The 27,626-nt window shown below is 36.8% G+C and overlaps 1 protein-coding gene across 6 annotated transcripts in view; it reads right to left on the minus strand.

The window, feature by feature from the left end:
• Nucleotides 1-27,626, minus strand: part of CRPPA (CDP-L-ribitol pyrophosphorylase A) — a 136,421-nt gene that overhangs the window by 97,371 nt on the left and 11,424 nt on the right. For all 6 annotated transcript variants that reach the window (XR_012633219.1, XM_074900354.1, XM_074900353.1 and 3 more), the window contains exon 3: nt 14,603-14,752. Coding sequence is in view for 5 of the 6 variants with exons in the window: in XM_074900354.1 (XP_074756455.1) it covers nt 14,603-14,752 (150 nt within the window). In the remaining variant the exon portion in view is untranslated. The remainder of the gene's footprint in view (nt 1-14,602; nt 14,753-27,626) is intronic.

The raw sequence follows: 27,626 nt of genomic DNA on the forward strand, positions 1-27,626 counted from the left end.
CAGGTACTCAAGTTGCTTATAAGTTCACTAAATACCCATTAAAGAGCTTATGTATTGGATGGTTCCAAGATCTCAGGTACTAAAAGATGTATGACCAAGTAAAACAGAAGATAACAGCTGAATTCACATTTCAACCACAGAGCTGAAAGCCTAACAACCTGAAGGCATTCATTTGGGTTTCCCTACTTCTTACACTTGCTAATTTTTCAAAAACTATACAGGTACTTAACATCATTGAAATCTCTATGTCTCCATTAATTTTGATTGAAGTAATTATCTTAAAGGTCTTTTTCAACCTAAATGATTCTATGATTCCATGAAATTGAACACAATGTGCAATTAAAGGTTTAAAATATTGAGACAAGTGTTAAAAATGGTAAGAATTTCAAGTATCTTTTTAAAAGTTACAAACAAAAGAATAATTTCGCTTCTTCCCTTTCTGGAATAAATGTCCTGGGTTAATGACTGCAGTTCACACTGCCATCACCAGCAAAGATGTTCTATACTCCTGTCGTAGGCAGGCATATGAGCTCCCAAATCAGGTCAGCTATGCACTTCTTCCTGTTACGACTTCTCTGAAAGCAGTTTATGATCTCTCTATATGTTGAGGCTGACAGAGTTCACTGTACACACCTTGCTGCTAGGCAGTAGGAGTCCTACAGGCAAGAATGCAGAGCACAAACACACAGTGTGGGCAACATGAAATTTGCTTTCCCTATCACTGTTTAAAGTTTTAGCTAGTAGCCAGGATTGGGGATAACTCTGCTTTTTTTTTTTTCTTCTTTAAACACAAATTTACTTGAAAAGCTCACCGTCACAAAATGTAAAAGCAGAAACTCAGTGGAATTCAGAAATGCATATGGATGCAGAGAACACACATTTATATCAAAAGTTTGCACTTCTGAGCATAAATTAAACCAAATCATTGTGTAAGATCTAGGAACAAAATTTTTACACGGAAATTTCTGTCTATTTTGGACAGGTTCCTTCAATTTTCTTCTAAGCAACAAGTCACATGTGATTCTCTAACCAAAAGACAGGATTTAGGACTAATGAGCTAGATTGGAAATCCTTTGTCTTCAGCGTTTTACTGTATCAAAACTTCTAAGAAAATATGTCATTTACTTTGATTTAGATTCATCAAGGAATCACTACAACAAAAGCACTGAAATAAGGTAATGAGACAATTAGAAAAGATATCTATTTTATTGGCTGTCATTTTCTAGCTCTGACCTCAAAATGAAAAAGAAGCTGATGTATAATCACAGGACTAGGTCCTAGCCCCAGAATCCTTAAGTGTGACTGGATAAAAGAAACAGATACATCAAGCTTTAAAATTCTTCTGAAAAAGTGTAAGAGCTATCTTTTCTGTTCTTAAATCCATGCCTTAAGATACCTGCAGATATCCTACAGGATTATTATGACAGTGTTTGTATCATTGCCTCAAGTTGCACCAGAGGAGGTTTAGATTGGATATTTGGAAAAATTTCTTCACTGAAAGGGTTATCAAGCACCAAAACAGGCTGCCCACAGAAGTGGTTGAGTCACCATCCCTGAAGGTATTTAAAAGACATGTAGAGGTGGTGCTTAGGAACATGATTTAGAGGTGGACTTGGCAGTGGTAGGTTAATGGTTGGACTCTGTGATCTTTAAGGTCTTTTCCAACCTAAATGATTCTATGATTAAAGACTACTCTTCAAGTCTTAATCTTATTCTGGCTGCTACTGCTTCTCTCTCGGCAAAAGGAGAGGTCCATTCAAACCAATCATCCTGTAAAAGTACACATACTCAACTTCACATCAAAATCATAAAAACATTATCATTTTAAAAACCCTAGTTCTGCTTGAAAATTACATGGAGAGCCCTAATCCCTACATACCCAGAGTAATTCATAATTCAGTCCTTCCAGAGAAGGAGGTCTGCTATGTTCTCCTAGACAAATCATGATCAACCTGTAGAGAGAGGGGAAAAAGTGCAGCTTTGATATTAAGGAATAAAAATGTAATCAAGAATAACTGGAAGTGCTTTGCCAAGGAAAGAAGGGTATTGGTAGGTACAAACAAGAAATGTCAAAGGTTGGGTCTCCATTACTAATGTAGTGTGCAGAACGGGTTCTTTTTGGTGCAAGTCCTTCCTGCATCCCTACTCAGAATCATACAAAATGCATGCTGAAGAGCTCAAAGTCACTACCCTTTTGGTGGAATCAAGGTGGAAGTCATATGCAAGGGCACCGGCTAAAGCACATCATTTGCAGTGTGGACACAAGGTGTCCTAGCAGACAGGACTCGGAATACATTGCGTGCCTATGACTGGCAACTAGGATGAATATCATTGCTGGTAAAGTCCCAGTTTACACATACAATCCTGAAACAATAACAGATCACCAAAATCAAACCTCAGTCCTGCCTTCAGTCTTCCTCTCTTGTGCCACACAAGCAGATATATTCCTAACGTTACTCCAACAAAGTCCACTCAAACTAGCATAGTGAGAATACAAACTAGGTGACAACAAACAATGGTACTGATATGAAAATGAAATACCCAATGCAACTAAGAGCTGGTTATTAATCAAACTGACTTCATAAAACAGGTGCTGAGTAACTATGAGACAGTATTGATTTTTCGGATTATCAGAAAAGGACACAAGGGTCATTTCGAGCATGCAGCTGACCATGGAATTTCAGACCTTGTATACAATTTCAGCTTTTTAAAAAGTCATATTTTAATTACAACATCAAGAAGAAATTTTTAATATTCTATCTTACAACAGTAGTAGCCAAAATACTGTGTTAGGACTCATTGTTCACACTTTAGAAAATTAATCTTATAAACTGGAAAAATACTTCGAAAAGAGTTATATGGACAAAACAAAAAAAAATCTTGTCCCAATGTAGAAAACTGCAGATTATTTAGGTTATTCTAAGAAAATGTGAAGAAGTCCACATTCTCCCAATAAAGAGATTCCTAAATATATCAAGTTCTAAAATAAAGCAACCAACAGACAATTTAATCAGGCTTCAAAACAGAGGTAAAGAATATTCAGGCCAAGTTAAAAATCCCTGGTTTATTTTAAATTTTTTTTCAACAGATAAGATTATTCACTCTTGGAACAATTTACCTAAGAATCATTTTTTAAAATATGCAAGATCATAAATAGTCCTTTTCCTTGCCTTTAGACACACTGAACTGTCAATAGCTAAGAGATTAAAAGCTCTAGAATCACTACCTTGTTTTCTTTGCTCTCTCAAAACAAGCAGCAGATGACAGTTTAGATGGGTGGTCTCCCATATGCTGGATACAGTGGTTCTTGCTCAGTATTCAGCATTTTTTGAGTCTGTGCCAAATGGGTGATTCTTGTGGATACAATACATTTATCAGGGTAAATCCAGTAACACAACAATACACTCATAATCCAGTCTAATTTTCCATTTGAATAACTGCAGCGTGTCTCCCTAACATACACCCTCAAAATCGTATCTGAAGACAAAACGCTTTTCCACTGCTGCAAAGATGCCCGATTTCACCCAGGGTGGCAGCTTTGCACCACTGCACCAAACAGTTCCAAGAGCTAATATGTGAATTTGCTAAGTGCTTTGACATCCTACAGGATGAGGAGGACCATAAAATGGAAGTAATTATCCCATTAGCAAAAAAAAACTTTTTATTTTTTTGTTATGCAAGGCATTAGAATTTCTCCAAACATTCTTGTGGCAGAAATTAATTAGGGCAAGGTGGGGATTCACACAATATCCTGGCTCTACCATTGCGCCAAAGAACTAATCAAGCACAGAGCTATCTAAACTAGCATAGTTTTCTCAATAGACCACCAATCTAGCTTCAGGTTTTGAATAAATTAAACCATTATTGACAAAATCTATTTAGTATATTTATCCTGAAAAGAACTGGGTAGGTTTTAAGGATAGGAAAAGGGAAAAAAAATATTTATTCCTCTTAATCTCAGAACAAAGCTGCTAGGGTAAAAAGATGTCAGATGTAAAATCTCTTTGAAAACATCTCAGAATTACATCCTGAAGACTATACAAATTAGGTGAGGTTGACAACCCTGTATTTAAGCAACAGTCTGTGTGCATCAGCCTCAAGATGAATGGAGAAAGGCAGATCAAAATCCTCTGCAAAACGGCATTATTTGAAAATTGCAATTTTGCATCAAAACCAATAAATTACAAGTTTTCAGCAGGAATGAAATGATTCTACTGAAGTTCCAAAGAAGTAATTTTTTAAATAGAACTAAAACCAGAGATAAAATCCAAGCCAAAACGGACCACAACAATGAAAGGGTGCTGTTCATAACGTATAAATTTCTCATGTAAGGAGATACCAGGTTTTCTTTCAACATTTAGAAGCTACACAGACTTCATTGTCATTCAGATCTAAAATCCTAATGACCCATGGATAACTCAGCAGAAAGTCTTCATTTTTTAGGTTATTTCACATGCTTAGACTGCACATGGAAAAACTCACAGATATTCCCCATTTTGATGCTAGTATACAGCTAATTAAAATATGTATTATTATACCATCAAAAGAACTAGAGTAGGAATTTCAACAAGCTGAAATAATTTGTGTTACTTTACTATTCAGCCAAGAAGGCTGACTTGGACCAACCAAGTAGGCAGTTACACTAAAACTGTAATTACCTATTATATTTCATAGGCAGATTGAAGTATGCTGTCTTTGGGACTCCATACAAAGAAGAACATTGGCTTGCAGTACTGTCCTCATACAAATCACACAAGTAGTAGATTACTATTATTTTAGCTAGCTCTTGTCTAATTCTCAAAACACTTCTTGATTCAGTATTTCAGAATATAGTTAATGAGAAAGAAAAGAAAGAAAACCTATAGACACAAACTGTAATATAGAACTAGAAAAAACACAACAATGATGTTACATGGCACACATTTAGACGACCTGAATGTATAACTACAAAATGCAAAAGCATAGTGGGTGACCAAAGCTGCAGATGGTGGAAAATGAAGTAGTTCTCTATACATGCACAGAGTACATAGAAACCACAAAATACATCTTTAGAAGAATGAGGTAAACTGATCATTCTTACACATCATACACTTCATAAAAGATGTCTGACTGCTTTTTAAAAAGGTGAAGGCCAAAAAACAACTCATTACAGCTTATGATAAAATCTGTATCTCTTACCTACTTTTTGTCATATGTTAAAAACAATGGTGATCTCTTTTTCCATGTTTTTATACTACAAAAACAAACAGCTCCAAACCATATCACCAATTCATGACTGAATAGCATCAGGCAATTTTTTTTTTTCTCCAAGTGAATGTTCACAGGAGGCAAATATTAAGCTGTTCAGCCTTGCCACAACTTAGATGCTTTGGCATACACAAAGTTTCATATCTGGTGAATGTTAAATAAAAAAAAAAAGGTTGAGGTACCTTGAAGACTTAGGTATCTTTAATCTTAGGAGGGATGCAAGAACTGTTTGGGGTTTTTTTCAGGATTCTAGCGTTAGACTTAAATGCTCAAATTCTGCCTCATTTACATCTTGACCCCTCAGTGCTTTTTCTGAATCTGACCCCTGCTCCCAAAGTCACCAAGGTTTTACTCAACAATTTGTCTGCTACTGTTCATTTAATCGCCTGTTGCTCCTGGCAATGTTAATTTGACAGACATTGATTTCTTTAACAAAGAACGAACCCACAGGAAAATCCCCAAATCAGTCTAGACATTTTGCCTCGAAGGACTTGCCTGACCTATGCCAAAATATTACTAAGCTGCTACAGCTGACTCCACTTCCCGCTACAGAAGATACTAAAATGCTTCACACATGTTTGAAGAAGAATCCCAGTTATGTTGTGCCCTTTCAAAAAGCACTTTAGAAGTTTACCAAATCCACATGGAATACACTCCCTATTATTTACATGCAGAAAAGACAATACTTTGAGCAAATACATCTACAATGGGCCTAACAATAGCCAACTTCCTTTCTTACTCTGGCAAAATCTTCCCTGAACATTCTCAGGCATTTGTCGGACAGGAACAGTTTTGGGATTTCCTTTTCTTCTACAGAGGACCAGGTTGGACAGTTTGCAAAATATCTCTTCTTTCCATCTCAACACCATCTGGGGACATCTTGTCGTGATTTTTTGGAAGAGTGGAAGAACATCTGCCTCCCAGAATTTAGCATCAAAGTATTTGCATGATTCGCCCTGACACACTATTATTTTGTATCTTGTCATTACTACGCTTAGAAATAGCAGTGTTCTCCTATGCAGGGAGATGCTGTAATGTCCTATAAGTAAATGTGATTGCTTAATTATCCAAAGAGTGGGTAATGTTGGCTATGAACAGAAGCATTAATTCAGTGTAGTCCCCAAAAGTACTAATCTCTACATAGTTTCTACACAGATTAGAGAGAATCCATAAAAAACAGTCTGTTCCATGTGGATATCTGTAAGGAGATTATAGACATGCATCAGAAACACATCTCTAAACATGCTGAAGCTCATCCTCCTTCAATGAATATTCCTGCTTCCTGTTCCTTTTTTTTTTTTTATTTCAGCATCATTGTTCTGATTAGCTAAATATAAACTTCCGCAATCTACAAAAGGTCTACTATCAACAGATGATTAAACTAACTACATATGCAATACAAGAAATCCCCCAAATGGCGTAGCTTTCGTGGTAAATTTTCCAAGGCACAGAAGAACTTGAGGTAAGTGTAAAAATGTAAAGTGCAAAACAACATATAAAAGACTACCAGAAAAAAACACTGTATATGAAAATTATTTTTTAGAATTGTTATAAACCTTAACTATATCTTTAAAAAGTGATTAGACTTTCCCATGCCATTCACATGTGAAGGATTCCTGCAGAATAGCCTTTTAACGTGTCCCACCCTTTCTTCAGCTGTGTGTAGCTCTTCCCTCTTACAAGGTCCTGGGCTTCACCAGACTGGTCACATTAGTGAGCAATTCTATTGTATTTCTGCTGGCAACTCTCTAAGCATGACATTGCCTTCTCTAGGCTTTTTGTTTACATCTCTTGACACAGAAACTAGTCAGGATCTTCTACACACCACGCTTCTGCTTCTATTTTCGATTGTTCCTCTGCCAGATGAGAAAACACAAAGCTTTTTAATTGTTCCTGCTACCTTCCTTACTTTGCAGATACTTTTCAAATACACAATGCTTTGCTAAATTTGGGTATTTCAGCCTTTGTATATTGTGTCTGTGTTACTTTGTACACTGTAACATGACATGACACAACAAGATGCTTTGTGTTAAAGACACAAGATCTGAGATCTCTGTGCATTTCTCAATATGTCAGAAACAGAATTATTACAGAAATCAGTCTCAGCTTACTCTGATTAAAGGAAAAAGGTAGTCTACCTGTCTTCCTGATACTCTAATTCCTTAAAAGATACTGCTCCAGGGGAACACTTGACTTCTAGTAAGTGAAGTCTTCCCCCCCCCCCCCCCCCCTCCTCCCAGGCTTACAGGATCATACTTCACATTTTCTCCTTTTTAATTTAAAAAGCTGAACAGAAACATGAAACTACCTTAATCAAAAATGAACAAGTCTGGTCTAAGGAAGTCATCCTTTACTTGCTATGTTCGGAAAGGGTGGATTTTCAATTAATATTTAATTTTTTCTGATTTCCCTTAGGCCTGATAAGAATAGAAAAGAAACATGCATTTCCAAAGATCAGGAATTTAATTCTTTTAACCTCAAAAAAAAAATCCAACTAGCTGTTTCTGTCTCAGGTAGGTTAGAATTGAAAGAAATCATGGGTTCTGCAATTTTACAACTTTTCCACAGGTTTTACTAGTTATTAGACAATTGCATTTTTTATTTTAAAAAGTTTTTGTCCATTTACTAATATTTACTGAAGGTTAGGGGCACAGTTCATTACACGGTGCAGGAAAGAACTACTCACAAAGTAGGACATACCAGAACTAAAAGCACTGATTCAACATTACATTTATCCCCTTAATATGTCCTTTTACCCAGCATCCCAAGGAAAACCCCTGGCTAAGGTAAAGCCTCCTGCCTGCTAGATACCACACACATAAATCCAGTTCTTTCTCTCCTTGCAGCTGTTTCCATCTGTCACTTGTCCACCTTTGTGTCAAATATGCATCATACAAATAAAAGCTACAACTATTATAAATTTTATAAATTTATAACTTTTATAAATTTAACAAATTGAAGGGCATGAAAGCAGTGCTGTACTTCATAAGAGTATGAGGTGAGGAGGCATATATATGATGAGTGACACAATAACACAGGCATATGTAAGGAGGCCTGTACAATTCCTTCTTTTCTCATCTCAGGACCATCCCAACACCAAATTCCAAAATCCTACTACAAAGTGGAGGCATCAGAATACTTCACTGAAATAGGAGTAAACAGCTGTTTTCCTATAACCAACTGCACACAGAGAGTTGCAACAGAGTCCAAAACCCCATTATGCCTATTCATTTATTACAGTTATGTGCTCTACCTAATGACACATAACTCATAGTAGTAAGGCTTTTTAAGAACAAGACATCATTTTAGCTCTACTGGTTGTTGCTTACTCTGAACAGTTGCTTAATTTCAATATTGACCTTAAATCTTTTTAGTCTGCTTATGTGACATCCAATACAGTGGCCAAAACGTATCCTGAGTTAAAAGTAAAATGTGTAAGAATGTAACAGAAACTTCATAAAAATGTTAAAATCAGTACCACTATTCTGGAGTGGAAGGAGCAGCTACTTTCTGAAGTCATCTTCTGATCCTGCTACATTGGAGCAATTATCATTTCAGATAGAAGAATACTGAAAAGTTTTCCCTTCTCTGTTGCATCTCCACTTACCTGCTGCATCACAAAAAGGCAGAAACAAAGGACTTCTGATTCTTTTTTCACCAAGAAACAATAGTTCTCAAACTGTTTGCAGTCCCCCAATAAAAAGTAAAGATATGGGATATCTGAAGGACTATAACATATGTTAAACTCTGTTTAACATCTTTGTTGGTGCCGTGGGCAGTGGGATTGAGTGCACCCTCAGCAAGTTTGCTGACAACACCAAGCTGTGTGGTGCGGTCGACACGCTGGAGGGAAGGGATGTGCCATCCAGAGGGACCTGGACAGGCTGGAGAGGTGGGACCGTGTGAACCTCATGAAGTTCAACAAGGCCAAGTGCAAGGTCCTGCACATGGGTCGGGGCAATCCCAAGCACAAATGCAGGCTGGGCAATGAGTGGATTGGGAGCAGCCCTGCAGAAAGGACTTGGGGGTATTAGTGGATGGAAAACTGACTATGAGCCAGCAATGTGCACTCACAGCCCAGAAAGCCCAACTGTATCCTGGGCTGCATGAAGAGAAGTGTGGCCAGCAGGTCAAGGGAGGTGACTCTCACCCTCTACTCCATTCTCATGAGACCTCACCTGGGGCACTAGAAGGGCACGGATACCTGTGTTACAGCCTGGACTGGGAGCACAGGGAGTCGTAAATGTTCTGTGATCCCCTCAGATTAAATTAAGGTGAAGCAACACAAAATGACCAGTTAAAATGTTTCACTTGTGGTAGAAACAAACTAAACTTGGAAAAGGATAATAAACAATGTGGTCTCTTATAAGCATATAAGGAAGGAAAGAAAAGAAAAAGAAAGGAGAAAAAGAGAGTTGAAGAAATACAGGTCACCACCCAAGAATCCAGCATTGTCTCAGATCTGCTATCTTGGGCGGCAGGTGGACACACAAAGTTTTCTGTCGTCTTTTGAGTTCATCTTATCAGCTGATTAGCATACAAGACGAGAAGACGCAGGTATTCCACGAACTCACTTCCATAAGTATGCACCGAGGAAGAATGGGGCGCACCAACCCCCTCGTCCAATGAGTCAGTGGTCATGCTCGCCAAGCCCACCTTTATGTCTTTCCTCAGTTCCCACAGACTTTTTGCTAACTTCACACTTCTTGAGCATCCAGCTTCTGGGGCAGAAATGCTCACCTCTTATCAGGCCTTATCACCTCTTCAGTAGTAAGACCTGCATGGTGTCAGGCTTACACAAGGGAGCCTGTGATTAGCAGTCCTTGTGCTTGATGAGAGACATTTGGTTTCTCAGTCCACATTTCCCCACTTTGACGTTTATCTAAGGAGTTTGTCAATACCACCATAAGGAACGGGGGCATGCATCCTTTGATACACTCTGTGCTTCCTTAGGTGACATTCCTTAGACTAATCACAAAGGCCACAGCTTGTCCTTGAGGTTTTCTGTGTTGATGAATGTTTGAGGCATTACTTCCTTCAGTTTCTTACAACCTGTCCAAGCAAGTCCAGAGGCCACAGAGATGATAAGGGGGCTGGAGCACCTCCCCTGTGAGGACAGGCTGAGAGAGTTGGGGGTGTTCAGCCTGGAGAAGAGAAGGCTCCAAGGAGACCTGATAGCGGCCTTCCAGTACTTCAAGGGGGATACAGGAAAGATGGGGAGGGACTCTGCATCAGGGAGTGTAGGAATAGGATGAGGAGTAACAGTTTTAAACTGAGAGAGGGCAGATTTAGATTAGATATAAGGAAGAAATTCTTCACTGTGAGGGTGGTGAGACACTGGCACAGGTTGCCCAGAGAAGCTGTGGCTGCCCCCTCCCTGGCAGTGTTCAAGGCAAGGTTGGACGGGGCTTTGAGCAACCTGGGCTAGTGGAAGGTGTCCCTGCCCACGGCAGGGGGGTTGGAACTAGGTGGTCTTTAAGGTCCTTTCCAACACAAATCATTCTATAATTCTATGATGTACAGACATACAAAAAAAGCTGCTTCCACCATCAATTGATACTAAAATTGACACTAAAAGGAAAAATCTGAGATTATTTTTAAGGAAATATTTTTATAAATCTATACCACTATTTCAGTATAGTTAAAAAAACTGTACAAAATTAACCATCAGAAGACCTAGCAGTATTGAATACCTCACCAATATTTTTTGGACTGCTTTTCCCATTTCAGATTTATTTACTTCTCTGGGGATTAAAACCAAAACAAACCAACCAATCCACCCTACTTTGCAAGTAGAAGTCCTTGGCTACCTTATAATAACAGAATAGAAAGATGAAATAATTTTTCCACCAGGATCAAGAAACACAGGGAATTGTGAGAGGAGGGCCATCCCGAAGAACAGAAGATTTCAAGTTAATACACCTAGCAAAAGGAGATATGACTGGTGGTTACAAGAAACCCTTCTGAAAACAATATAATGCATACCTTCTCGCAGAACCTAATTCTCTCACACAACATGAGCAAAAATTAGAAACAAAAATTGGAAATTATTGCATAGCATACTTCAGAGGTAATGGACGGAATACTTAACCCTGTTTCTGGGTAACTGACCAAACAGACTTTAATTTGAAGTCACTTCCAGTCCAACATTTTTTCTTTTTTTGACAGAGTGGTTGTAATAAGGAAAACCAAAGCTAGAAAAATCACACTTAAAGAAGTACTAGGTTTCAAACTTTGAAAAGCTCTATTTAAAAGCAGCTTAGATATCATATATGAAATTGATGAAGAATATTTGTTTTAATGAGCTCTCAAAGTCATTACAAAGACGAGTGCATGCAATGTTTGAGAAACAAAACGTAAAAAGTTTCAAAAGTTTCAAAGCTGAGAAGTTAATAGTTATTATGTCAGAAATGTTGACATCGTCACAGTTAAATCAGAAAGCAACATATATCTGAACAAAGAAGATCAGTTTGGAATATGCATGTTCCAGGCAACAGAGAAGAGGTAATAGTGAAAACTAAATCGAGATCCAGCACATAAAAATGACATGCATCACAATGAACTGCATGCACACAACCTGGCTGAATGTCCTCAAAATCTGTGCTGGATTTTTGCCACCAAATGTAAAGGGAATTCACTGTAGTATACATATATTTTAAGATAATATTGTAAACCGATTTTTAGCATTTGTTGTATCTACTTCAATTAATTTTTTGTACAAGGCACATATTTTTCACCAAATCATTGCTTAAGAAATGATAGTAAATGATAAGTAATGGAAAAAGTTCTCTAAGGAAATTACTTTTAATTTGATAAATATCACAGAAAAGTACTCTTGCATATTTAGTAGTGTTAATAGCTTATTCCTTTCTAAATAAATCCAAAACAGCAATAAGAGGAGAAGTAGCACTAGTCTGCTCTGCCCAGATTGACACCAGACAAGAAGAGCAAGAAAGACTCTAGATGGCAAACCTGTAAGGATCAGAGAACTGACTAATTGAATGTAGCAAACTTGGTGGTCAAGATATTCAGAGATCTTACGTTCATGAAAAAGAATACATCTGGAAGTAAATTCTCTCAATCTACCTACTCACATCAGATGATGTATTTAAATAGAAGCAGAGTTTAGGAGCAATATTCCACATTACCCACAATGTAACTGAAAAGTCTTATTTGCAGCAACAACCGACAGTTTCTAAGGAATGCATGTTTGACTGTTGTTCTTCCCCACACTGTTGTTGCATAAAGGTCACAACTATAAAATACACAGGAGTGGGATCGTGATCCCATGCCAAGTCAGCCAAAATCAATTCCATTAACAGCTTTGTGAATGACTTCCAACGTGAGTAACAAAATTATTATTTTTCTCTTGTTCATCTCTACAATACTTACCTACTTCACCAGGTTGTTGTAGGAACTAATGATGGGCATGTTACTATTTAGGAGGCATCATAAGCTTCATCCATTCCTACAAAAATCTGTTCTACAGTAGCTTGACTAAGTTTCTCAGGACAACGATTATCTATCCTTTTTTATTTGTTTGTACAGTTCCCAGAACAATAGGGTCTTAATCCTTGACTTGGACAGCTAGGCACCATTGAAACATAAATAATCAGCAAACAATATGAGTTGAGAGGTTTAGCAGAGTGTTATCCTTCCCAGAGCTCCAAGGCATAGAACATTTAAATGACCAGAATTTAGCCAATGCAAAGGGAACTGGGGACAAGGAACCATAGACTTGGTTGCTTGCTAACAACTTTGGTGGCTTGTTCTTGAAAGAGCAGGCATACAAAAAAGACTGATGGAATGCATATGTGAGAAGAGAACACTATTCAGAGGAGCACAGGGACTGCAAATATAGTTGCCTTCTGAGCAAGACATTTAGGGCAAAAGCTTTTTATGTATTTGCCAGCTCTACTGTATCGGCAAACTAAGAGCAAACACAGTAGGAAAAAATAGGGTTTGGTTTTGTTGGGGTTTTTTTGGTGGTTTGGGGTGGTTTTTTTAAGAAACAACACATAAACATGCAATTGGCCAAAAGAGATACACATCAAGAAAGAAACAGTTGTATAACCAACAGTAGCTGTTGTCTCTTGAGATGTGTTCTATGCACATATATGCTGCCTTTATCATGTGTATGCCCACTACATTCAAGTTAGAGTCTCACTTAGAAGTATCAGCTGTGTGTTATATTCACCAAGAACATCCCCCTGCTTCCCATCAAAAGTAAAATGTTGGAGTTAGTCCAATCACTTGAGTAGCTCTTCATCTTGGACAGACCTTCATCTTCAGCATCTAAGAATGGCTTCAAGTATCATGTATAAAGGGTATAACATGGAATTTGTGCCAACATTTTTAAGTAAAATGATTAGTGAACAATTAAGCAACTGTTTCTTCTTCATTGCCTGTCCATGCATTTGTTCTGTTGTTGGAGACTTCTAAGCTATGCACTCTCTGAAGGTGAGTATCAGTAATTTGGGCTTGTTTACTCTAGAAATGAAAGGCTGATGGGAAGCATGACTGTCAGCATTACTGGAGAGAAAAAATAATTCCTTCCAAATGACAAAAGAAATGCTCTGCTTCCAGTCAGTCTGGAAGGTACCTAGAGGACAGGCAATTTCCACAAGGTGATGAATGAAAAGGAAGTAGAATGCTGAGACGAAAGCTTGGAATGTTTCCAGTAAACTGTGAATGCAGGGTGGGGCAAAGAAAAGCAGTCTTCAAGAGGGATAAAGGCAAAAGAGTCAAGGTTTAATACCTATCCACAATTTTTATTTTCTTAAATAAAAATGTTTAAGAAATATATTAGGAAAAAAAAGGAAAATTACAACAGAGACTAATATTATTTTCAGCCAGTAATCGAAGTACATTATAATACACCTGCAACAGGAAACAAATTGAACACTTTTTACCTAGATGTATCAAGTTAGTATTATCAGAATGTTTCAGAACAGCCTGTGTCCCATCCTGTTATTATATGTCATTATTACACTGGACACCCAATACTCTGATACTCTCAGTCAACAATACATAATACATACCTAACTTTAAACACATTAACCCACTCATTTAAGTAATCTATTTAATGCGCAATAAAATTAAAGCACATCTATCTTTCCAATAGTTTAGACCCCTCACCCCATCTTGTATTATGCAGTTTGATAATTGTAAAACTTAAATGGATTAGAATGATAAAGCAGTTTCATCGAAAGACCACAGAGAAGTAATACACGCAGTTTGACGTGATCTGAAATAAATGCTGAATCTCTATTTTTGAAAGAAAAGATAAAGGTGTTGGGGGTTTTTTTAACTAAAGTAAATGGAAAAAAGGTCTTGGAAAGTCTCAAAGTCTTACCTGTTGGTATGCTTCATAGATTATATCAAATAAGAAAGCCTGAGGCATTTCACTCGCTCTGTACCTGGCACGTTCCAATGAGTGGTCTAAACAGCCATCTGCAGCAGAGGCAATAACAGTAGAAACTAGAGGACGAATTGCTCCTGCAGCCTGTGGAACAAAACACAAAGAGAGGCCTAAATGTTACTAATTAATGTATATCATATAGTTGCAGTCAAAAAAAAAAAAAGTGTGTTAAAATGCATTTTCTACTTATCTTTTATATATCTCATAATGCATAAGTCATATTACTTAATCTGTATGAGACTTTTATCATTAATATAGCAACAGAAGATTTGTAGGAGTACACACTGAGGGCCAATTTACCAAAAAATCTTAAATCCTTTACAAACATCTACTGCAAATACACGTACAGATCCAAGATGTTTGCTTTTTAGACTTTCTTCTACATACATAGTAAGTGGGTTCTGTGAGGACAGTTCTAGGCCTGTTCATATATCAAACAGCAGGAGACACAACTGAGAAGTCTTGATAATCCACAACACCTATTGCTTTCACAGATTTCAATTTGGCTAAACTGCTCAGAAATAAGCAACAAGAAAAGTTCCAGAAAAGTGAGATTGTTCCTCCATGTTGAATTCACGTTGTGAAATACTGAGCAACCACACTTACCGGTGGAATCACCAGAAACACAGTATATACATCGGAAAGTATTTAATATCCAGCAGCACTGTGCCCCAGGACAGATACTTAAATGCTTATATTTCAGTTTTGGTTTTGCTTGGATTTGAAACCAATTAGACGTGTATCTTTTATCTTTCCATCAATATATGGTATTATAATATATGGCATCTCAAACAGAACTCTCCTAGCTGGTTTTAGTCATTTTGATACAAGAAAGTTACCCCCACTTCATCAGTCACTTATCAAATGTTCACATGAAATTTATATGAAGCCAAAGGCAACTGGAACAAGAGTTGTTCATACAAAAATGAAGTGAAAGTTGCAATGGCAGAACATTGCTTACCAAGTCAAGGGCAAAAAGCATGTTCTACAACAATGCTAACTATGAATGTCATCCTTACCCTATACTGTTTAACTATTTTTAAAGAATAATGAAAAAGAATAACTGATGTTGTTTAAAAACATTTTGAATTATCCAGCATCTTAAATCAGTATACCTAGAAAACCACTCCCAGTGGTGAATTCTGACCCTTTTCACTGCAGCCACAGAAGATCTCCTGAGGTCTCGTGAGCTTTAACACAGAAAAAAAATGGGTGTCTCATCGCATAAAATGAGAGCACTGTTATTGTTTATTTTATTTATCTTCTGTTGGCAAATCCCACCCTCATACATACGAGTCCTGTCCATTCTTAAAAGATTTCTGATCTCAGATAAGCATACAGTGGCAGAATGAGATGCCAAAAGTGAGCCCAAGGTTTCTTTTCCTCTTAGAAGAGAAAGAACTAGTTGTCTTCCCTCCCCCTTTTACACTACTGAACAATAAAACAAAGAATGCAGTCAGCGTGTTGAGCACTTTATGAGCTCTAAAATACAGCTTCTTAGTTCATTCTTTTACAGAATAAGGACAGAGATGTGAACCAATTTCTCATGCCCAAAGAGTTCTGATATGCATGAGCTAGTGGGGCAGGGAGAAAGAAAAGATTCATGTGACAAGACAAATATCTGAGCTACTTTTTCAAAATCTGAAAAGCACTTTTTCTTTCTAATACATGGGAAGAGATATCTATATAAAACACTACATGGAGCAAAACTCTATAATCCAAAGGCAAAACCTGGTACAGAAAGATAACCGAGAACTATGAAATTACAGAAGTGTGTAAAGGATCTTGAGAGATGATCTATCTAGTCCATCTTTTTGTCCAAGGCAGGAACAATTTTACTTCTGTAACAGAAAAGACAAATTGACAAAACAAAACACTATAATCTTAGTAATACATCAATGTATTAAACGAGGAGTAAATTTAACAGATATACTTTGAGGGAAAGCTGCGCATAAGGAGTAGAGAGACTAAATTATCTGCAACTTGTCCCCTCTCTATTTCCTATGATTCCATGATTATTACTTCTATATCCCGGCTGCTGGGCATTTGGACTATGCTGTTTTGTTCTGCCGTCATATTTTAATTGGTCACATACACACACAAAAAAACTATAAAATTAGAAGGTCATGGGAAGAGACAGAGCAGCATGCTAGCCACAGCTTTTCTGTAATTAGTTAAGTCTATTTGAACTGCTTTTTTCTGAAACAGTTACCATTCCAGAAAGCCAGTTAGCAAAAGAGGATTTCTTAGGCTGATCCAATATTTTATTAGTTTTTAACAATCATGTCATGTTACATTTTGAGCATAAAACAGGCCAAGAGAGTACAATGTGACTTGCGTAACCAAATCTCACAAGTGAAACACGCACCGAGGAACCAAAAACCAAACTGCAATTCTAAATAAAATTGAAATATTCAAAATTATATTCTCAAAAGAGCTCTGAAACACATTGTTTTCTTGACATCTGGTTTATTGCACAATAAAAATTCATTAATGTCTGTATCTTTGTGACAATACTGAACCACATCTCGTGCTCTGCTGAGGCTTTGGTCTTCCAGAAGATTCAGGAAGATCTGATTTCTAATAAATTCAAACACGGCATTTTTAAAACCCCCAATTAACTTCTTAAATAATTGAAAACTTCATGGCACCTAAAATTTAACAAATGGCATTTTCCAAATGACAGTTTTGCTTTACATTGCCCCAGAACTGAGTCCAGAGTGGCAGGCTGAGAGTTTCTCACCTGTCTTCCCTCCATTTCAATGAGAAATCGCCAGTTGGGCACAATAAGATGTCTTCCGCAGCAAGCCCACTCAAACTATACCTGACACTGACTGAAAACATGAAGTTTAATACAAAGAATATGATTTATGGCTGACTTCTGATCATACAGGGGAGAGAAACTCTACGTATGCAGTAACAGGATAACTAGCAGTCACTTGATTAAAAAAAAATAACAGCTTTTATTCCAAAAAAGGACAACTCTGACCCTGACTACTCTATGCGTTAAAAACAGAATGCAGAGCTCTAGTACTTACTAAAGCCAGGAAGTTTCTACTGCATAGAAAACTTTCATATGATGAGCAGCTGGGGTACAAAAGCTGTGAATCCATAAACTAGAGCATACTTGCTGAAGTGCAGCACTGAGTTGAAAACTTAAAATCCTGAGACAACTCGTTGGTTGTTTTCCTCAGTACCGGCTCACCTTTCTGCAAGACCTTTCTCTGTCTCAGCACACACACATACCGGCTCTCTCAACCAGATGATGTGACCCAACACAGGGCTGAGTTTACCACCCCAGTGACACAAGACCTATATTAGTTTCTAAGGTCACTTTCACACTGGGTGAAACTGGGATCAAGCAAAGGAGAACATTGGCCTGTGTATGCCCTTCATATGGGACAAGGGAGCTGAGTCCCTAACACAGGAAACCTTGCATCTGCAGTATTTCTGGCAACATTCTCTAGCTGGCATATGGCAACACAGCTGCCAAACACAAGCTGGCTTACACAGACCTCACCACACTTGCTTCTGGTTCAAAAGCTGGCTCATGGGTATCTTCATTCATGGTGTAAACATAACATTTGGCATGTAAAAGCAGAAGAATTGAGCTGTGATTTTTGTTCTCATATACAGGCCAAAGTGGGGCACAGTTTAAGATGTACGGCTCATTTTGTGGCATTTCCTTTGGTCAGTGCAAGCATCCTCCCTATTCAGCACAAAGCCTTTTTCTAAATTCCACTCCAATCAGTCTCGCAATTAACTGAATGGGGAATTTAGGTACTTGAGACACGGCTTTAGATTACATTTTTTTAGTTCAGAAACTTAAAACATTAGGGCACAGTTGGGCCAATAAAACAATAAAGGTACTACTGTATCTAAAGCCCCTGATGACTGCAGGCTGTAAAGCAAAGAACACCATCTTCCAGCTAGTCTACATATATTGTTACATCAAATATTTTATTTTTTGCAAGGAATTTCCATGTTGTTTTTCAGATTATAAATCAGTAACAAAGATCTAGTTCTATATTAGTAAAGAGAGGATATACTGAGTCTCAGGTATATGAATTTTATTTGTTCTAATCTGAGAAGCTTTGCCTTGCTATTTACGTCAGGAATGTATAGGTATTTGGTGCAGCTCCCAGGCAAGTGGTTCAGACATGAATTTTTTAAAATAATGAATAAAACAAAGAAAATCTGTCCTCATTTAAAATTATAAGTACTTGTTAATGTCACTATAGTTTTACAGATCTTTTTTACACTTTGAATTAGCCTACCACAAAATACAAATCCTGTGAGTCTAAAGCAAGTGCCTGGATCTTATACTAACATTTCCCTACCCAGAGTACTCATCTTCTAATCATTTTGACCCAGATCTCAAGTAGATTTGCTTTCAAAATTACACACAAAAAGCATAACACACTTTTCCTGAATGTGAAGTAGATAGATGATGGATAGTTAAACTGAATTTCTTTAAATGTCCACTTTACAGCCTTCAAGCTATTCTACCTTAGAGACAGTCCAGCACTAGGTTTGGTGAACCTGGCATGTCCAGGAAATGCATAGATTTATTTCCCCCGTTTTTGTACATTTTGATAAATATATCAGTGAAAGTATCAAAGTATTTGTGGGCAAGCTCTCAAAATATTCCTTCATAGCATAACAGACATTGAAACAAGTACTGCTAACTGGTTAGTTTTCTATTGCAGACAAACTACTAGAACAAAACCATAATTTTAATCTGTAATTTCCTTAAAACAATCCTAAAATGTCCTGAGAACACAGAATTCCATCAACTTCAGGGGAAGCGACAGATTGGTATCTCAGAAGCAAACTCATCCATCCATCTGCTGAAAACTGAACCAGCCTCTTAGATGCTTTTAGAAACCACAAGTGTCTTTTATAACCTATTTTAAACAGCACAAATCAAAAACATTTACAAGCAGGTTCTCATTTTTGTATTCAGACTTTTTCATAACTACCTAGAGCACAACATACATTCAAGATTTAAAGATTTGATGGTGACTGAAAAAAAAAGGTAGAGAATGAACTACACCATGCAGGTGAGTATAATAAGGTATCCCAAGTATTTTCAATAGATTCAAGGCATACTAATCCACCTTTCCACTAAACAGTGACACTGTATCATTCTCATTTTATCATACTTTTATTCTGACTAGAAATTTTTAGATGTATGTATTCAGTGAATACATAACCAGGGCGTGTTTCACAGTCAGACAACACAGTTCAAGAAGAGTCAAGTCCAAGCAGTATTGATGACACCTGTTACTACAAAATGAAATATGAATGTTGAGGACACAGAAGCCTACATACTACATAGCAACCTGGCTAACACAATGCATTACAGCTTATTTTTACTGAATATTCATATATTTTTTATTTAGAAAAAAAAAAAAAAAGAGCCAGAATCCATTAACATTTCCAAAATAATTAGGGGCAGTGACGGAGCTTATATCACAACCAAGAAATTATTCAGGTTACAAACATCCCACACACAGAGTGCATTATTCAGCTGAGACCAACACTCCACATCTAGAATACCACCTAGCAAGAATAAATTATCCAAGAGCCAGAGCTCCAAAAGAGCATGAAAACCAACACACCCACATCATTGATCTGGTCATTTTTGGTAGCCAGAGTTGAAATGGGACAACGTTAAATAGCTGCAAAGTTTAACAAGTTGAATGATATGGAGTAGGAAGGGAAAAAAAATTGCAGTGGCACAAAATCCTTAAAAAAATTACCACAGCTACAATTCCTTTTGTTTTACAACAGCGTGGTAACAAGTTCAGACAATCACAGATCCTGCAGGCTGGCATACTAAAAAAAAAAAAAAAAAAAGTCTCCTATGTCTTTGGCACACCCCTGTCCTCAGTACTAATACAGACCCACAAAGGTCACTTACACAGCCAATTTGCAACCCTAAACTTCACGTCAGTGGGAATCACAGCGTAAAACTGTACAGTCTAGTCCTAAATGAGCAGACTCTTACATGCCTCTAGCATGACTCCCTTCTACTTCTTAATTATACCAACAATACTTTTCTTCTCATTTCACAGCTTCTATCTCACCTGAAATTAATTTTCCCTATGCTTTCTATCTTCTCAGCTGTTTAGTAGCATTAAGTAAATGTACATTTTATATTTCAGTCACTCTATATTAGATTCAATGTTTTAAAATGACTTAGGCGTAGGCCTGATGTCAAATACACATAAGCATAGCTTATGAGTGCTATCTTTAAAAGAATGTCCCTATTTTCATGTTTTTACATGTCTTCTCACTATTCATATTTATTAATTTTAATTCTTTAATCAGAGTTGTTTTCAGCTCTGACAAGCAAAATAGTACTGAACAAAGACTCACAAATAATGTAGTCACCCTGTCCTAGAAAAAATAAACTTGTCTTGCATATATACACTGGAAATAGAAGTGTATTAGAAGTATTTTTTCATCACTTCAAAGCAGTTGTCTTCTTAGAAACTGTATGCTGAAGTTTGTGGGGCTACTCACACTTAGCAGGACAAACACATCCATCTTGGAACTCCATTAAAGTCAATTTTGTAGAAGTGAATTTGGTAAATACACAATTTCATCTTGCTTTTCCATGAAGACAAGGATTGCATTAGGACACTGTTCAACTACATCACAACAACAGTCGTTAATTTAGACAAGCTAGGTATCTAACAGTTTACAAATATGTCCTGGAATGTTTTTTATTAGGTGAAAGATTATTTATGTTACCAAACACTACCATCTCCTAAGGATTTCAATCTAAATTGGGTCTGGCTACGAACCAGCAAAAGCAACTCAGAACAACTATGATTAATTTCTTCTCATTTTATTCCATCGAACTGTTTCCACATGTTACTACAGGGAAAGTATTCTTTTACACAGATCAAACTGCTTGCCATGAAGGACATTCACAGCCAACTACAGTATGAAAAAATACAGAAATAAACACAGTATCCATGATGCATGAAACAGGTAGAAACATGCATTTCTATTCGACATCTGCACTCAAACTAATTGTATCTATAGTAATCAACATGCTTCAGCCACACTCAGTAATTACCATTTAAGTCAGAAGAATTGTCTCTACTGAAAGATTTCTTATTTCAGATTTATCAAACAGTATCTTCAAAGCAAAATTCAATAACTCAATTATAAGATTAAAATATTTCACATATTTAAGAGGATGTTCTTTTCAAATCTTTTATATTGTAAATCTGAAGGGGAGAATATCTAATAAAACAAAGTCATATAACTATCTTTGTAAAATAAAGAATATCTTCCAAGGCACATTCAAAGAATTGCATTGAAATATTGCATCTTTTTTCCTTATGTTTCTTTTTTTCTTTTCCTTTTCTGCATTTTGTATCCAGCTGTTGTCTAGGGCTACATTTTATCTTCTCTATAACCAGAAGTTTTAATCTATGAGAAGTTTTATGATTCCACTGCATAGATAGAAGACGAGAGTATTTCCTCCTCCAACCCAGCAAAACAATTCTGTTTGGATGGAAAAGACTAGGACACAGATGAAGTAATGACACCAACTGATACCAGTCCTATAAAGAAGTACAGTCAATAACTCCAATTTGGCTATATGTGCAAAGTTTTCTAAACTTAGATGGAACACATGTTCAAGCCCAAACTAGCCCAACCGCCAAACTGAACTGATTCAAGCCTGAACATAGTCCACAGAGTTCATAACCTACTTGCTGTACAGCAAGGCCAAACAGCAGTCTGGCTGCACAGGTTCAACTCAAACCTGCCACCATCTGTTCCCATAACTTCTTCTGTTAACGTCACATCCAAAAGACACCCCCCAAACCAGTACCTCAGCTGCACACTTCTCTTGAAGGACCAGATACAGCATGCAGTCAGGACTACAGGACAACCAGGATGACTCAGTAAAGAATAGCAGACCACAATAAAGGCAGAGGTACTCTCATTATCATGCAGAAACAGAAATCTGAGTCCAGGGCATATCATACTTTCACCCACACTCACACCCAGGCTCTATCATGTAGCACAGATATTCTTTCTGTGGCAGTGCTGTGGTGGGGACCGGATTCCTTCTAGCAGCAAACTTGTACAATCCACAACCTGGGCTATGTATCCATTAGAGATTAAGACTGAATAAAAAAGGTTATCTTCTATCTGCCAGGTATCTGCCTTTTTTTAAACAACAAGAACAATTCTTAAATTACCTTATTTTTAATTTTGGAAAAAAAAAATCAAAATTCATAGTCATTATGGGCATACCATTTTTGATTCTCATTAGTGAGATACCCACTAAAATTTCTTCTGTGTAGGCGGCATCACCCACCACTCCAATTCCAGCTATCTTGACACATTTGTACTGGCAGCTTTTAATTGCCCAAGGACAGCACTGGTTGAAAAGTTAAACAAGTCCAGTGTAACACAGATATTAAATGCAATCATCAGACAGACAAAAAGATGGTTAATTAGAACAGATGTAAGGAGTTATGAATGCCATGAAAAAAGGCTTGTATGCTAAACTTCACCTAATTTCCTTAGAGTCTGTTTACCCAGCTGGCTAGGAGCAACAGTCAAACTCACTAAAGTTGGGCACATGTTAATCTTAAACCAATACCAGGAAGGAAGAAGTTATAATTGTGTTTATTCCTAGCTGCAAAAGAGGGGATGTTTAATCAGAAATTTAATATACACTTTGATCCAATGTTAATGAGCTGACACTATGTTGTACATTGAATTGACTTCAAAGACACAGGATGCCTTAAACAAATGTAATGTATATTTATGACACTGTTTAAGAAAAATAAAACATTTCTTCTAATGAGGTCACCTTTATCAGAACATACTATCTGAGTAACTGGGGATAGTACATGTACTGCAAGACATGTCACTCCCAATTAGCTATAGCAAACTAAAGATTACCGATAACAGAAACTGTTGCTCAAAAATTAAGACTGCACATGTTTTTACTTTACATAAATTTCTGTTCTTTTATATTTAAAGTATTTACCTCTAAGCATCAGTAAATATCATTTTGACCTAATTGACAACATGCTCAATTCTAAATGTTATTCTACGGAAAAAGTAAGAATTCCCAAAGAAAAATCAAAAAGATTCCCCTCAAAAACACAGGACAATAGGCATATGCAACTGAATATATATATATGAGGTGGAGGAAGAAAGCAGAACTAAACATCACAGGCTACAATTTTTCAACAGACAGCACTGAAAAGCTCAAGAACATAATGAAGTGGAAAAGAAGCAAAACCAAGAATGTATGCATGCACTAAGAAAAAGCAAAGAGTGGTTCTGCAAACAATACAATTAATTTATGTGACCATTTGATTTCATATTAAAACTGGATTTTAAAATGCAGACTGAAAATAACTCTTAAGAATGTAATTTAGGCTACTCTTGTATCACGAATTACTGTCATAAATCAGATTAAGTATTTTTAATACATTAAAGAATAAAATTATAAAAATTATCAGGATTAAACCAATATATAATTTTTTAATGGGTGTCATACAAATTATATAGCACTTCTCTTAATGCATTCTTTATCTGTGCATTCCTTGTGAGAAATAAAGGAATGGTCAAGGAAGTTCATGTTTTCCATAAATACAATAGTACTGTATATTCAATAAAATATATTTTATCATATTCTTAGCCAAATAACGTCTTATTAACTTAGTCAACATACAGTGCAATAATTGGCAATGTTAAACAACATGTTCTCATTTATTAAGGTTTTGTTTTCTTCTTGGCAGATGTGTTTTTAAGTACTTCAAAGTTTGTATAAAGTCTGCATAATGCTACCAAAGGTCCACACTAAGTATATGTGATCCAGACCACACATAGCATCATCCCCTGCCTAAAGAGCAGCGCATGCTGGTGTAGTGCTTCAAGACTTTCTTATGACGTATTTAATCTTTTCAGTTGTCAGCAATAATTGTATATTATACACAATTATGATGTATTCTGTAACATGAAAAATTCAGTCTAAGCAATTCCAAAGCAAATCATATTGCCAGTATGCTACCAAGTTTTTCAAAATTTTTGAAAGATTCTGAAGTATACTTAAAGCTTTAAATTCTGGCATTCGTTCAACTTAAGATGATAATATGATGAGCTACCAGCACTTTCTTGTTGTAACTAGTGCTATACTGCAAATCTAGGTGGTAAAAATTAAACAGAATATTTGCTATAGAAATTAATGAATCACAAACATTTTTGCCTCTAAAATTAACAAGACTATATATTTTACTTTGACTGCATAGTATTACCTCGCATCAACAAGGAACGAAACACATCTTACAGTCAGCAAGCCATCTTTCATACCCTAATTACTGATTTACATTGCAAAAAGCTATCAGTGAGAGTGCACTGTGTCACAAAGAATTCTGCATAGTAAAGTCAGTATAAAGAGGAGGTAAGATTTGTATTCAGTGGAGTAGAAATCTTGAAGGTACTGCCACAGGAGTTAGAATTACAGTTAAGAAGTTGTATTTTATCTCTAGAAAGTCTACATTATTTAAAAAAATCAACAATACCATGATGTAAAGGCTACTGATCCACCGCATGTCATTAAACACGATTTGCAACATATTATGAAGAAAGAAGGAAAATAAAAAATAATCTTGGTGTTGTAGGAGGTCTCTTGCACAATTTAATCAACCAAATGCAAAACTGCGATGTTTAATTAATAACTCCTTCCCACACACAGTCCTGAGCAACCAAAGCCACAGGCACTATAGCTTGTGGTCATGCAGTTCCCTAAGCAACTCTGCACCTGCTTATCAAATGTCTTGCCTTCTGAATTTGCACAGCTGCTTCTCTCAGAACTGCTTGTGTCTTCTTCCTCTCAGAAAACCTGGCACTGCTGCTTTCTCTTACAGACCACTGGATTCAAAAATTTCACGTCACTTCATAAGAGTTTCATCTAAGACTTCTCTGTTATCAAGGGCCTTGTAAAATGGATCGTTATACCTTACCACGTGAGCTTGGCTCAAATAGTGACTCTAATACACATATGTATGAATTTGATACCTCATGAATTCTCTCCTACAGGCCCCAAGGCTCCCTAAGGCAGTTTTAGTTCTAGATATCTGTACCACAACCCACTTACCTTCTCGGAAACAGAAGGATAAGCACAGAACCAGTCCAGCAAACTATTACAACATATGAAACAGGCCAAGTTGGCTTTCAGAAGCTTCACCTAACCTGCAGGGCTGGTATTGTCCTTGTCACAAACCACCCACATCACACTCAGCCAAAATGCAGCTGGGGTCATTTCTGAATGAAAACTCAGATTTCTTTTCAGTGCAGTATTTGGTGAAAAGGGGAAAAACTTGGAGAGGTGTGCAGAGAGATATGGGTAAGAATCTCTTCCAGATCTTGCTGTGTATAAGTAGCTAGAATGATCCAAGGCCTCTATTCAGCTCCTCACACATGCTGGACAAGCTGAGATATCTCTTATTTTAAGAAACTATTCTTTACTCCTTTGATGTGCTGCAGGAAGGAGAAATCCGAGGGACTAAATAGACACATCTTTACTAAAGGCTGCTTCATTTTCCAAAGTCATGTTGTTTACTCAGATGAAGCATACAGACTTTAACTACCCTCAAATCAACAGCATCATCATATTCATAGTTCCTTTAAATTTAAAGGAGATACATTTCATAGACAATACATAAAAATTACCTCAGCAATCACTTAAGTACAGGAAGTTATGCTCAAAATTTACTTCCGGGATAACCTAATCCTACCTAAAAAATGTAAGGTAAAAATTACTGTATGTGTAGACTTCCAAAAGCCAAAAAATGTGGGATTAAGTCACCTTTTTAAAAGGATTAAATACTAGTTGTATTAGGCATGGCTGGCTCTGTTAGTACAACACAGAAATACTGCAAAGAAGAAAGGGAAATTATGATTTAAATTTCTGTCTATGATTTATCTATTTCAGTTGGTTGAGTTGCATCCTTTTTAATGAATGCAGTGAATCATCTAAATCACTTAAATTGAGACTGGGAAATGACCGACTTGTTTCTCCCCTTACCAGTACTTTCCCACCACCAAACTACATCTTGTGAGGACAAAGACTTCAAGTATTTGCTAACAATATATTAGTTCTCAGTTCAACACAGAAAATAATTAACAACTTGGGTGAGAAGGTTATAACTTTCTATGGAACCAATAATGCCATAAGCTATGGAAACATCAGCATGTTTCCGATAGTTATCCATCACTGCAGAGCTGGAAAAAGAATAATGTGCTGTGCAACTATTTTCTGTACAGCACAAAACCACACTTGATTTCTTCACACATTCATAAAAGTTGCAGGGCTATTGAACAGATTCTCATCCTCACAATAATGTAGCTCTTCAAAGGTTGTTTTCTTCTAAAATTGCCATATAACAACACCCCTACAATTCATCAATATGTATTTTTACATACTTTACATAAGTCAGAGTCTCTTAAACTACAGAACTCATTCCATCAGCGGAATAAAAATCATGTCAAGATGGTCATATGGCATCAGTTGTCGTCTGCTTTTGCACTAGTGTCTGACAGAACAGCAGGAGCCACGCAAAGTATGGAGCATACAATGAAAGCAGAACCTCTGAGAACACAGGCACAGGATGACTTTGGATGACCCAATGCATAAATAGCAATCAAATATGGTCTATTACTGATGCAGCCTTTACAGCTGGATAAAATCAGTCTTTGAGCATAACGAAGTGGACAAAATTCATGTGTAAAATGTTCCATATATGGCAAAACAGAGGAGATAAGAAAATATAAAAAGATAAGGGCTTCCAAGAGAAAAAGAACAAAGAAAGGACAGAGGGAATAGAACTGCTCCAGCATTGCCATCCCCATTCAAGTGTACCATACCAGATCTACCTATTTATCCACCCAAGTCCTCCTTCACCTT

Source organism: Athene noctua, chromosome 2 (genome assembly GCF_965140245.1).
Source record: "Athene noctua chromosome 2, bAthNoc1.hap1.1, whole genome shotgun sequence".
Taxonomy (NCBI): domain Eukaryota; kingdom Metazoa; phylum Chordata; class Aves; order Strigiformes; family Strigidae; genus Athene; species Athene noctua.